Source organism: Barbatula barbatula (genome assembly GCF_947034865.1).
Source record: "Barbatula barbatula genome assembly, chromosome: 22".
Classification (NCBI taxonomy): Eukaryota; Metazoa; Chordata; class Actinopteri; order Cypriniformes; family Nemacheilidae; genus Barbatula; species Barbatula barbatula.
The window spans coordinates 15,930,689-15,944,566 of record NC_136785.1 but is presented as its reverse complement, the minus strand read 5'-3'; the positions used below and the strand labels follow the sequence as shown (position 1 = coordinate 15,944,566).

Sequence of the window (13,878 nt, the reverse complement as noted above, 5' to 3'; positions counted from 1 at the left end):
TTTTGCCTTGTTCGCAAGTGTGGCACTCTGCCTCCATCTGGTCAGGTGTCTAAGCCCTTGTTGTCTCAATACAATCCTTCCTGTTCGATGACACAATAACTTCACTTCCTGTGGAGCATTCAGGGCCAGAACAGGCCAATGTCCTCGGAGATACGTCCTCAAGTACGGCAGAAAAAAGGTAACCACAGTGGCTTCACTTTGCTGCTCAGGACTGGGTCTGATGTCGAACTAAAGCTAGGTTTATCATATTTTGCATTAACATGATCCTGGACAAACTTTCTGAAATAATGGCTTGTTTCCCGTCCTGAGAGCACCATCGAGGTGGACAGACAGTCACGTGACGTTTGGTCCCACAGCGTGGTTAGATGCAGAAAAGGTCAAGGATCATATCGCCGTCGTTCTGCAGCTGGTAAGCACAATGGGCAGCAGAGAAAGGAGAGGTAAGGATGTAAGAGAGTGGTTAGGAGAGCTTGGCGTCAGGCTGCCCCGGGCTGGAAACCTGACCAGACACTTTATCTTTTAGAGTAGCTCCTCTAAAAATAAAAAGAGAGGCTTCTGCTGACAACAGATGCCAGCCTGAGACTGCACACACATGCATACATACACACATTTTTTCCACCTTCTTTTCTTACACGCACTCACACACACACACACACAGGGTCTCTCCATACGCCTCTCTTGAAACACATCCCTCATAGGTGAGCTTAATATTCTGATTTGATATGGTCCCAGTTTTGGCGTCAAACGGAATTGACATACACCAGTCAGAATTTTTGGTTAGGCTCTTTTTTCTCCGTAATCAACGACCTGTATCCATGTAGTGAGCCAGCTTGCTTGCAGTTTGTCCATAAGGCTGAAGAAGACAAGGGTATGTGATCCTTTTTATCCAGTACAAGCTCTGCATTTTTTCTGATAGCTTACTCCCTGTATCTGTTACATATGGTCTGAATTACCCAACCCTATCCAGGAAAGTCTAATAAATAAATAAATAGACGAAGGATGACTAAAAAAGGGCAAGGCAGATACATGATGATGGGCACGATGCAGGGAGGCCTGACTGGTTTCGAAAAGATCATTTTAGCAGAATTCCCCAGCTGTCTCATCACAGGAGTGATACTAGACAGGCTGTCATACAGGCTTCTCTAGGGTTTTGCGAAAGGGCGCAGGGTTGGTTGCTGAGATCTTGCGGCACACAGTGTTGGTGTTGCTGCAGCGACAGCCGGGACGGGTGGCGCGGTCGTAGCCACGCTGGCATAGGGTGAGGCACAGCTTGGCAGGTGGGTAGCAGCACAGGCATGGCAGGCAGAGAGCCAATAAAGCCATGGCGCTCCAGCGTGAGCAGGCGTGAGCCGGTGCGCAGGAGCACGGGCGGTCAGCACAGTTGTCCTCCTTGTCGGCCGAGCAGTGGTAGAAGAGACCCTTCACACAGCACAGGCAAGTGCCATACTCCAAGATGTTTTCAGCTGAACACAAGCAGCGCTGGCCACAGGTCCAGCACGAGGGCAAACTACGAGGTGCACAGCACTCTTGGCATTTGCAATGGCCACAGCGTTCACAGATAAAGAGGTGCATGCCTAAATCCTCACCGTTTGCCAGTCCTTTGCCTAGCGAGTCCGGTTTCAAGTCACCTTTAGGCTGGGACCTCACCACGGAGGCTAGACCGGAATGAGATGGCGTAAGTCCTGTAAGAAGTCTTTGATCCGAAGTAGCACTGCCGCGGGACATTGAGCTGACAGTGCTGGAGCGGCTCAAGTGGGCCAGGTGGGAATGTTGATGTTGACTTTGACTGCGAGACATCGGAGGATGTCGCTCGTCATGTACATAGAAGACGCCAACTTGAGTGGAAGGCTCCAATGCCACCGGGCGCTCTACATAGTCATTGTTAGCCCTTATAGCACGGATCTGGTCAATGGACAACACAGGGACCTGCTGAAGATCCAGACCTTCAGGATCCAACCGAAAAGATGTTACTGGATCCATTTTTCCGTCAGGGCCACCAGGGTAGTGGCAGTTCTGCAAGGCTGACCAATATCAGGGTACATCGGATAAACCTGTAGTAAGATAAGAAAGAACAAAGCTGTCATTATTGGGTTCAAACTCATAATTGCATAATTGCTTAACATTCATATGAGTCTTTGGCTAAAGCAACAGTTATTATTAGACACAGAGGATGGAGAGATAATGCCAATGACATCACGCTACAATTTAGCATCTGGAGAACACAGCTGTGGACACAAGGGAAGAGAAATAGAGCAAAACATTTGACAGCAATGAATTGTGAGAAACTGGGGAACCCAAAAGACTCAGTGTCAGTGTCCTGAGGTATCTCTTCCTCGGCAGCTTGGAGGAATTCACTACAGCCCCTCCCTGCAGCCCGTCTTTTGTTAAGCCTTATCCTCCATAAACAGGAACAGTATGGTTATTGGAATGTGCATGGAAAGAATCAGCATCCTGGAATTGAGAAACATGCTGTTTGCATTATTGAATGTCAAAGTCAAGCAAGACCTTGGATTTCACTGAATTAGATAGCGATGGATTTTGTTTTTCCTCCTCTTTCTGTTTATTTAGACTCTTGTACAAGTAAACTATTTCAGATTGTTCCAAAAGGATATGTGTGATTAGGACAAACACATTGTTTCAAACAAGTCACAGAAGAAATTGTCTAGCAGCGGAGAGCCGCGTCTGACATAACCAGAAACGGAAATCCATACACGAGAGCGGTGATTAGAAGAAGCAGCGTCTGCTCCCAGTCCCCCAAGTCACAGTCAGCTGAATTCCTGGCAGGAGCTCTGAATGCTCTTGCAAAAAAAGGTAAGATAGCATCCACCCCCACCCTACTGCCTAGCTAGAAACTCAAGATAAGGAGGCCCAGGTCGGAAGCGCAAAATGCATTTGCAAATTACATGGAGGAGGAAAGAGAAGTCCTGGAGAGTAATTACATCAAACCCAGCAGAGATCTGTAGTCAGGTCCTATCTGTCCATCTAATTGTTGAAAGGGCTCTGCTGTTCATTTCCATGAGCTCATTATTCGGGGCCTGACTTCGAAAACAACATCGGACTTTTAGTCTCGCATCTGCAGGCAAGTCAGAGAGGAAGTTTTGGGTTAGCTCATCTGTGTCATGTCAGGCACTTTTGGTTGCATATTTGTTTGAGCATTTGCACATGTCTTCTCCATGTGGTTTTCCTCAAGTGTGTCTGCACTTGGGAGCATTTATCACTCGCGGCTACGGTGGAGTTTATTTGGAACTTTCCACTGACTTACAGTGCTCTTGTGTAAAAACAGAACCAAACAACACCTCCAAATGTTACATTTCCTGGGCTCTAAGAAATGGTTTCCACTCGATCTTCCACTCTCTAGTCAACTGTGCTAATATATTATCATCTGTGTTAGAATCAGTTCCTCATCTTTTATCAATGAAATTCCCTTTTTTCTTAAAGATGCTGACCAGGACTGTTTAGAAAGCCACATCCCTTTAACACAAAACCGTCTCCCACTGGTGAGTCTATGCAAACAGTCAATGCAGCTAGTGCATTTGCACAATAAGCCATAAACCCGAAGACCAGGGCAGAAGCAGCAATATAACAACCACCCACACATGCTTTCACCCCACCCAACGCCAGCAGCCAGGGTGCCAGCGGATCGATAAGCCACACTCCAGCACTACAGCAGGCAAGGCACTGACATCAGGAAGCCCAGAAGATCCCCCACCACTTTAACTCCCCAACAAAGAGCACTCTACCACTCCCTACCCAGTCCCAGAGCACTCTTTAGCCCCACGTGCCCCAGACCAGGGCGAGGCCTTACCGGGGACTGGTTTATCATGTCTCATAGATGGAACTTGCACAATTGTTTTCTCTTAACCGTGACTAACGCTGTAGATAACTGCTATTAAAAAAGCCTGTCAAAAGTGCTGCTGGGTGTTTGTTTAAAGGATGTTCAATAGGACCAAGTCCATTTGCATTGTAACAGTCCACATTGGGATATTGATTGTTGTTCAGGATTAGTCAATCTTGAGCTCATGACCTCTAAATGAAGAAGGACGTTGGAAAAAACTACTTAAGATTTAGAGTGCGCGTTTATTTTAATTGAATGATGTCACTGTGAATGTCAATGGGAACAGGAAGGTTAAACTTCATTACTTTTTAACATTTACTCTAACATTTTGTCTTAGAATTTCAAAGATGATCTGGTGCAGTGTTCAGGATCTGGTTCTGTCATCCAGCATTCATCCAAACGATTGCTTCCTGGTCTACATTTTCTGTCGTACATTGAAGACTCAATCTTCTAGTTTTCAGGGAATGTTTTTTTTATTAAAGCAGAAACCATGTATTAAACTCTACGAACGTGGTAGACTTTTTTACATCAGATGAAGTACTGTAACTTCTCATGAAGGTTTGTATTTCTCTTGATTTTTGAGATACAAGTGCACCCGTCAAATTTTGTGTCATGTTCAAAGTGATCAAAGATATTGTGCGAAGAAAACATATTTTCCTATATTTACTCTCACTCTACAAAATCATTTAATACTTATATACTTGAAAATATATGGAATAATGCATTATTAATATATTACACTATACTGAATAATACATAATAATTTTCTTATTCTAAGAACAATATATGGAAATGTATTATTTAATATTTTGCACTACATTTTCCAGTATTTTCTTACATATTTTATGTATATTAAATGTTTTTGTAAGGACACACCAAGGACAATAATGATAACTATAGCTATTAAGTTTTAGAAATCGTTCTTAATTTAAGAGAATAGCCAAGTTCACCGCATAACTATAATGATAACTAAACAGTGGAAGAATAACACTGGGATCACTTTTAGCTGATGAACGATAAAACATTGACAGCCAATCTAAATCTATTCTAATTTAAAGGGCTCGTGCATCTGAATCTAAGTTTAGTTTGTGGAATAAACAAAGTTTTCGTCCATCACTAAGCACTCTTAGAAAGTTAGCGCATTAATTATTTTATAGTTATCATTGTATCATTCTATTTCACACAAGCAAGGAAAAAAAGTGCGTTGAGTGCACAAGAAAATCTCATGAGAACTCAAGATTACAGCAGAATCCAAAACAACACCTGTCCTAGGTTAAAACACACAAGGTCCCACCAAACCGAGCGTACAAAGCGAGCGAGAGACAGCTGCATCTCAAGTGCTGAAGAGAGAAAAATGGCAAGAGAGGGCCGTGTTTACTCAGTCCTGCCTGCCATGAGGGGTAACCTGAAGACCGGCCCCGGCGCTCTGGGAGTATCAGTGGTGAGTGAGCTGTGCCTCGCGGCTCTGCCCCGGGGCTCCTTGCACACATCCTTGGCCAGGGTAATCCAATCCAGGGCAGGAAGAGGATGAGAGGCGCATATTATTCATAACAGTCACCACACACCACTGACTGAGAGAAACTCTAAACCTCCAAACAGGGAGGATAAAACCGGCAGATGAGAAAAGGCAAAACAGTCACTTCATAAAAGGATACTAGAAAGGACACGAATGCTCAGCATGGTTGTATCGGTGGGTGTGGCTGCCAGGTGTACGATGGGGCCCGGTGGGGGCTCATTGGATATAAGCCAATGACATCACGATGTGGTGCTATTTTAAAGCCTCAGCAGTCTTTTTCATTGACCCCTGCTGCAACTGATAAGCATCCAGCAGTTCTGCAGCCAGCCATCAGGCTATTCTGACTTCCTGCGGGCCGACTGTCATTAGAGATATCCATTTTCCATTTCTGATTGGTAATTGCTGACTGAGGGTTGATTAGTTGGTAGTCACAAAGGGGCAGGGACCGGGGGCCTCACAGAGGGCTAATTTAGGCTCATAGGGGCCAGGCTGGACTTGATGTTGTCAGGCACCAGGACCCTGGGATCTGCCACTCCGGCCCCCCTGGGAACACAGTGAGATTGAATGACAATAAACTGTATGAGATTCCGGATGTGCCGAATCCGACCCCCAGGAAGGACTGAAATAGACCAGCAAGTTTGGGTGAGAGAAGGGGAGCGAAAAGAGGAAGGGAGGGTCAATTAGAGAGAGCAAAATACATATATAAGATAATGGAATTAGAGTGGGGGAAAAAACATGGAAACACTGAACCGAAATACCAATAGCTTCACATTACATTATAAGCATCCATTGAAAGAATTTGAACAGAATTGACTGTCCGAATTTTAGCCGGTTGCAATTTTAAACGTATTCCCAAAATTCACTTCGCAGCTCCACACTTTACGAACTTTCGAACCAATTCCAAGCACTAAAATTATACCAAAACTTCAGTACGCCGTGTTTCACGAGTGCACGTGTGATGCATCGTTCTCCCCAACTCTTCTTCTACCCTCTCCATCAACCCCTGCCAGCACAAACTGGGTTGTATTGACATCTCCGACCTTGAGGACAATCAATTCCATGGCTGTACGCCTGAAGCCCTGTGCATCCGCTGGGTCAAAGTAGGACTTGAGTTTAGGGCACCACACGACCCGCAGACCTCATCTCTCCCTTGGATGATATTCTACTCCCATTATATCTCAACTAGATTACGATTCATCCAAAAAAATTAAATATCAAGATCTCCAAAATAACAGAAAAGTTTTTCAAAAGCAAACTTGAATGAAACTGAGCTCTTACCCCTAAACGGAGGCAGATCCATTTTGCGCCAGTGTTTTTTTATTAATTTGTTTGTTTGTTTCCCTTTCCTTCCTTTTATGTTTTCTTTAATAGTTTTCTCTCTTCCACCTCCTAATGCTTCTTCACAAGAGTGTCCCACACGTGCAAGCAATCCTGGTTCCTCAGCGCACAGTCATTACCTCTGAAGAACACCAACAGCCTTTATGAGGGAACAGCCAGAGCACTGTGCGTTCAAAGAGCGCTGGGAGGAAAACCGTGGTTCTCGTGGAAACGAGGGCAACATGTCACACGGAATATCCCAATTTATTTGAAAAAGAAACAAAAATGTCCCCGGAGGGCAACGCGAGCGGCAGAGAGTCGGCTTTCAGAAGTATAACAGTGTGAAGAGAGCGCAGCAGCGGCCCTGTAGTTTGTCTTCTCTCTGTATTGAGCTGAAAGTGTGAGTGCTGGATCGTCTCTCTCGGACTGTCTGTCGCGCTCTCTCTCTCTCTCTCTCTCTCTCTCTCTCTCTCTCTCTCTCTATCTGTGTATGGTCAGAGCTTCCTGCTCGTGTGATCATACACTCACTCACAGAGTGTGTGACAGAGAGAGAGAGAGAGAGAGAGATAGGGTTGGAGGGTGGGAAATGAGAGGGAGATGGGAAATGGAGGAGGGGTGGTTGGATATGAATGGTAGGAGGGAGGGCCAGGCGGGGGTGGGGGGGCACTTGGTTTTGCTGGAGATAGTTAATGGCTAAGTGGCATCATCGGGCTGAAACCCAATCTCTCATTTTCTCCCCCTCAGGAACTGTTCTATATGATTCCCTGAGCTAAGCCTAACAAGATGGAGAGAGAGAGAGAGATACAGTACAGTGAGAAATAGAGAAATATATGAGTCAACAATATGACAATGATAGGTGATGAAAACAATGAGGGACAGAGAGGATAAACATGATAATAGGCAGGAACATCATGGTAACAAATATGTATCAGTTATAGGAACCATGAGGAGAACAGCAGTCAGCATTGCAAAGAAATACCAACAACTTTGTCCATTTTTGCTGATCTATCTCCGCATATACAGTTTATCCCTTTTATAAAAAAACAGGACCTGATACCCTGCTACAAAAAAAATCCTTATCAGTTTTTCTATACAATCTAAACTCATTTGTTAAAAAAAATGAATATTATAACTTTCGAGGATAAGTGTTTTAATATTACTAAAATCAATGTTTATACCCCACTGAAAAACCCTTTTATCATATTTTAAGGATAAATCGAACAAAACATAAAAAATGTTCCTCTCCTCTTCACAGTTCCACACAAATGTCTTCTTTTGTGGGCATTTATACACTTCACTGGAAAACACGCAAGAATAAAAACGAATTGTACCATTCAGGAAACTCTTCATGGTCGCTGATCACGAACAGAACATACATGAGCGTTACTCTCAGTTCATGACGTGCCCTTTTTTAACTCTAACAGCTTCGTGTAGATACAGACTCAACATTTGGGAACTCGCTGACCCGTTCTGATGTGCTTGTGCCAGCTAGCAGCTGTCCTAGAGCAGGTTACATCCTAGAACAGTGAATAATTCAGTGTCTCAATCGAGTGCATGACGGATTGGAACCCGGCCCATGTTCCCTTACAGTTCATTTCGGTCATTGCCAAAAAACAACAAGATGCCTTATCACAACGGCAAGAAAGCTTGCTGTGAAATTATAAACGAACGTGCATGAAGTGCCAAAGTAAATCAAGAAGAAAAAGTCAATAACCGTAATGGTTTACAATGATGCAAGCTGTATAATACTTTTGTGAATGCAAAGAAAACATGAATGAACTTGAAATACAGAGCATAAATAAACAGGATATTCATGCGTTCATGTCAGACTATTGATAGCAAACGGAAGGCATCTCCAAGGTAACAGGACACATTTTATGTGTATGTGCCTCTGTGTGTGTTGTGTTTGCATGTATCCGTGTGTCCGTGTGTGTGTGTGTGTGTGTGTGTGTGTGTGTGTGTGTGTGTGTGTGTAATGGGGCAGGAAGAGGGGTGCTTCCTGTCGAGGGAAATAGCTAGGATGGCCAAACAGTGCAGAGAGAGAAGAGTGAATCAGGTTTCTCTGTGCTGAACACTCAACCTGAGGTTCAAAACGCATGACAGTGCAGCACAATCTCTAAAACAGATATGCTTATCTGCATACAGCCTCTGCGCAATGCATTTTATATAATTCATTCTCTCTATCGTCTGAATAACGTGCTTCGAGGGTGAATGTAAGATTTATATTAAAAATAATTTAAACTCCAAATACCCAGTATACTTGAGTATATAGGGGCAACATTTTCTGTTTAATCACAGTTATGTCAAGAGTTTATTTCACCCAACAAACCTGTATGGCTTTCTTTCTTTGGTAGAACGCAAAAGAAGATATTTTGAAGAACGTTGGACCCCATTGACCTTTATTGACTTCCTTTGTATGGAGACAAAACCACGGAGACATATGTTTTCATGAATGAAAACATCTGGGTGAATTATCGCTTTAATAACATCTAAAAAAAACGTAGCTCTGTAGGCTACACTGTGGTAGGCTATATGAGACCAGTTTTATTGCACTTATGCTTTTTGTTGTCCTTATGTTGTTCAAATTGCTTCCATTGTTAACCTCATTTGTAAGTCGCTTTGGATGAAAGCGTCTGCTAAATCACTAAATGTTAATAACACTTATTAAAATGTGCTCCATAAAAGTAAAGGTCAGTAAAAATTAAACCTGGAGGTAGAGTTTTTGTTACATGGAAGCAAGTGAGACGGACTGGGTTGTGCGCAGGCTTGGAAATGTAATAAAGCCTTTAGTAGGAAACTGACGGCCGAAAGCATTCATGACGTATTCATAATATGACTATACATTTCAAAGTCTTAGCTGACCAAAGTTGAATAATACCATCAGCACTTTCTCAACTGTAGCTATAGGTCACAGACTGTGTTTTGGTGACTGATGTGACATCACACAAGGACGAATAACTATAGCCGTGTGAATTTACATTGAAATGCACTGCAGTGGTCTTTTAAATAACAGTAAAGGTAAAAATGCACGAGAATGCAATTTGATTCGCTTTTAGCTAATGAGTAGCTTGTGATTAAGTTAGAAGAAAAACAATGTGTCAGAGAAGCAAACACTGTTGTTGTCATGTGACAGTAACATATGTTATAAGAACTTGTGAGAGAAAACAAGTGAAAAAACAATTTGTTGTTTTTCAGAAACTTCATTAAAGGGCCAGTTTGTCATTTTTGGAGAAACTATTGACAGAAATGCCTTCAGAAGTGTATAAAGACCTTGCGTAATTAAGCATTATGTGTCACGGTGCGGACAGGTCCCAAGCACAGGCAGACAAAGGGTAAACCGAAAACTTTATTAACCAAAGCAAAAAACCCACAATGGGGAAGACACGACGAACAAGAATCAAATCTAAAAACTTCCACAAGGGGAATACAACTAGGTTCAAGTAAAATGTAAATGGTAAGTCCACCACACGACAGGAACACGGGAACACTGGAACTAATCCCAAAATGACCGGAAAGATAAAACCTTTGAATAGGATACGGAAAGGAATGAACCGACCTGTGGCAAGGGATACAGAAACACTAAATAGGAAAACACAAACAAGGGGAGATTAGACAGGGACGGAGACGGGCATGTGACAAGGATAACACTAACTGGGTGGACAGGTGATTGCGATGAAACACTAATGGGGATTTGACGGAGAAACAAGAGGGCGGGGCTAAAAGACGCCACACCGGAGAGAGAGCATGGCATTACAAAACCAAAACAATGCCATGCACTTTCTCCACATAAAACACATGGGTCTGACGTGATCCTGCCACAAGACTTCAAAACCAAGACAAGGAAAGGCAGGATCATGCCAGTTATGTTTTTACTACCTTAGAATGATGAGCTATTTTCATCTACGTACACCGCAGGTCCCCATTCATGGAACTTACCATGTTGTTTCTACAGTAGCCCTAAATGGACAAACTTCTTTACAGGGTGCTTATCCTAAAAACGTTATCTCCTTCAGCCAAGAAGCGAAAACATGATGACATTTTTGTCCTGTGAAAGTCGTTCTAGGTCTTTGAAAGAGAGGGGTGGAGTGAGCTGTTGGTTGCAATTCGCAACCTTGCCGCTTGATGTCGCAATTTTTCATACACTGGACTTTTAAGTACACTGTAAAAAAAATCATGTAAAAAAACTGAAAAAGTATGGCCTGAAAATTAACAGTACATTTCCCATTATTTTACTGACATTTCGGTAAATGCTCAAATTGTATTTAATGCAGTGCAAAATGTAAAATACAGGTAAAACAACTGTAAAAAAGAATACGAAACGTTTCTTAATATTAATAGAGTATATTGTGCCCTATTTTGACGGAGCATCAAAGAATTTAAATAGCATTTAAAGCTACAATCCGTAACTTTTCTTGCCTCTCTATCGCCATCTCTTTTTAAACAGACAAATTGCAGGTTACTTTACATACTTTGAAAGTTAAATGACATAAAAACGAAACATTTTCATGAAATTTTACCAACAATTTGAAAATTTTAAGCAAGATCTGTTTATATTTTATTTATAAAAGCTTTAAGTAAATTACACAAAGTATAGTAAAAATGATAAAAAATTACGTACTTTTCTGTTTTTAACATGCATGTGACTTCTATGGGTATGCTACTGGGATGGGAGCATTGACAGGGTTGCATTTCTACCCAATGACCATTGCCTATGCCTAGACCCATAGCCATCATACAGCGAGAGAGAGGGGGGAGAGATAGGAGTCAGTCCTGGCCCATAGAAGGATCAATGTTAAATGGCCTGGTTAATGACCGGCACAGCTGACAAAGTCATTCATTTCTGCCGGCACTGTATTCTGTGTGTGTGCAAATGAGAGGGAAAGAATCACCTGTTTGAAACACAAATATGAAAAAGTCACATAGAAGCAGACAATACGAAGCATGATATCACATGATTTCTTGAATTGACCGTCGTATGTACAGTCTAGCTCTTTAAGGGTGGTTCCTAAAGACATTCAGTTGCTCACTTTCATCTGAGAGGACCCTTCTCACGGTGGCCTGGTTTGGAATTCGGCCCCTTTTGCAAATGTTTGTGTCAATATGCGTGTGTGTTCTGTTATGACGGGTTAAGGGTAAAGATGGCCCCCTCTGTCAAAGCACCACAGCAGATGGAGCTGTTATATTGAGTTACAAAACACCTCTCGCTCCTGAGCCCGTCTCATCCGCACCGCTTGAACTAAAGCCCAGATAACAGAGTGAACCATTCTGCCCCATTCCTTGAAGTATGATTTTTTCAAAGCAGCCTTAACTCCAGGCACTCAATCTGAGCTTATTCCTCCAAACAACTAGTCGAGGCCCTTCATCCTCGTGCCCTGTACCATTGAGCAATAAACACCACCATCTGTATCCGATCAGAACTAATGCCCGCCCCTCTCTCGTTCCCCCCTCTCGCAGCCTGGTCCCGTACGCACATGGAGATACTTACACATCAACACCCCATTACATGTACATGGATGAAGATATGAACACACACATCCGCCCTCACCAAAACACATCCCAAACTCGCAGCACAAACACACGTTCCCTGTCCCCTCTTCACGCCGTAATTGTTGCTAATAGTTTGGGGGTAAAGTATCCGTATTCCATTAAGTGACCGGAGCTCTCCGATTGGCCGAGCCGCCGGCCCCTCGGAATAGCCGAGCTGGCCGCCAGCCAGAGGCTCATTTCCTGTCGTCCTGAGAGCCTTCAGCCGCTCCCACTGCAAATGCACTTCCTGACTATGTATAAAATTTTTATTAATGGCCAGGAGTGCATCAGCAAAGGCTCTGTGAAGGAGAAAGGGGGAGAGAGAGGATGACAGAGATGGATGGAGTGAATCGAAAGACAGCATTAAGTATGATTGAGCTCTGATAGAGGGAGGGCAGAAGACCTGGAGAGCAAGAAAGAGTTTCCAGCATGCCCTTTTAAGAACATCTTTAAAACAGTGCAGACCTGCCATGTGTCTGTTCGCTGTCTCATAAACAGATAAAGAGAAAACCGAGGTAGAAATGCAAAGATAAAATGAGAGACAAGACGTGATGGATGATAACTCGAGAAAGCACTTAGAAAAACCAGGACCTCCAACTAGATTTGTGTCCAGAAGGGGAAAACTGTGCAGGCAGGACAGAAAAAAATAGTGTTACGGTTAAGGTAGGCTTGGGGTTAGAGATAGTTTTTTTGTAGATTGTTTACTGTACCTTCAAATTATCATGTACTCGCCCTCATGTCGGTTTAACCATGTTGAAGATATTATGAGGAACGTTTGTAACCAAACAACATTGGCCTTCCATTGTATGGACCCCAAAGACATTTCTCAAATTATCTTCTTTTGTGTTCCACGGAGAAGAGAGTCACATACAGGTTTTTAACCACTATGCTAACTGAATTTTGGGTGACAAACCCCAACTAAGAATACAGTACAAAGGGCATTTGCAAAGCAGACACACAAACACCATATTTAAACTGTGGACTGACGGGAGGAGGAGAGAAAAGGAACAAGTGGAAAGATAAGACCGAATGAAAGAGGTTAGTCACCTTTCCCCTGGAGAGGTCAGGAAGCTTAAGATTGGAGATTGAGAGGCAACAGAAGACGAAAAGGAAATGTCTAGCCAAACCACGCCCCCCGTCAAAACCACAACTTGACGGACAAGCAGATTCCTAAAGAAACTCCAACAGCACCGTGGAAGAAAGGTCAAGTGGCTGAAGGAAAGTGACAGCCAATGAGCGAGAGGAGAGAGAAGTATCTGTGTAAGTGGAGTTTGTGTGTATGAGAGGCAAGAGTAAGGTTAGGGGCCACTCCGGTGACCCTTGACAGGGGCCCTAGTCATAGGAACAAGGGGGTCGGCGGGGTCACACGAAGTAGATGTACTGAGAGTTTACAACTAAGAATTCCACTGCCAGGACTAAAAGAAAGTTTACCCGAAACATCATATAAAAAATACTAAGAATGAGAGACTATGAGATTTTCAGATTTTTTTACATTACATCTATTTAAGCCATAAAATAAAAAAAAACATGTATTTTCTTTGGCACTGTTTGGGGGTTTATTAAACTAAAGAAAATCTTGTCCCATCATGTCTCTATCGGTACTGTAATGTCTAGCTGGTTTGCAAGAACCTAAAGGATAAAGAATATACAGCTGACCCAACATTGCAAATACAGCCGCAGAAGA

General features: G+C 43.0%; 1 protein-coding gene across 1 annotated transcript; it reads right to left on the bottom strand.

Annotated features, from left to right (window-relative positions):
- Positions 1 to 630: 630 nt before the first annotated feature.
- On the bottom strand, positions 631 to 7,074 carry LOC306911624 (protein sprouty homolog 2). Its single transcript, XM_079487093.1, has 2 exons — positions 6,630 to 7,074; positions 631 to 2,051 (listed from the first exon to the last, which is right to left on the bottom strand). Exon 2 carries the CDS (start codon positions 1,978 to 1,980, stop codon positions 1,129 to 1,131), a length of 852 nt encoding a protein of 283 aa, XP_079343219.1. The 5' UTR covers positions 1,981 to 2,051; positions 6,630 to 7,074; the 3' UTR covers positions 631 to 1,128.
- Between the last annotated feature and the right edge of the window lie 6,804 nt (positions 7,075 to 13,878).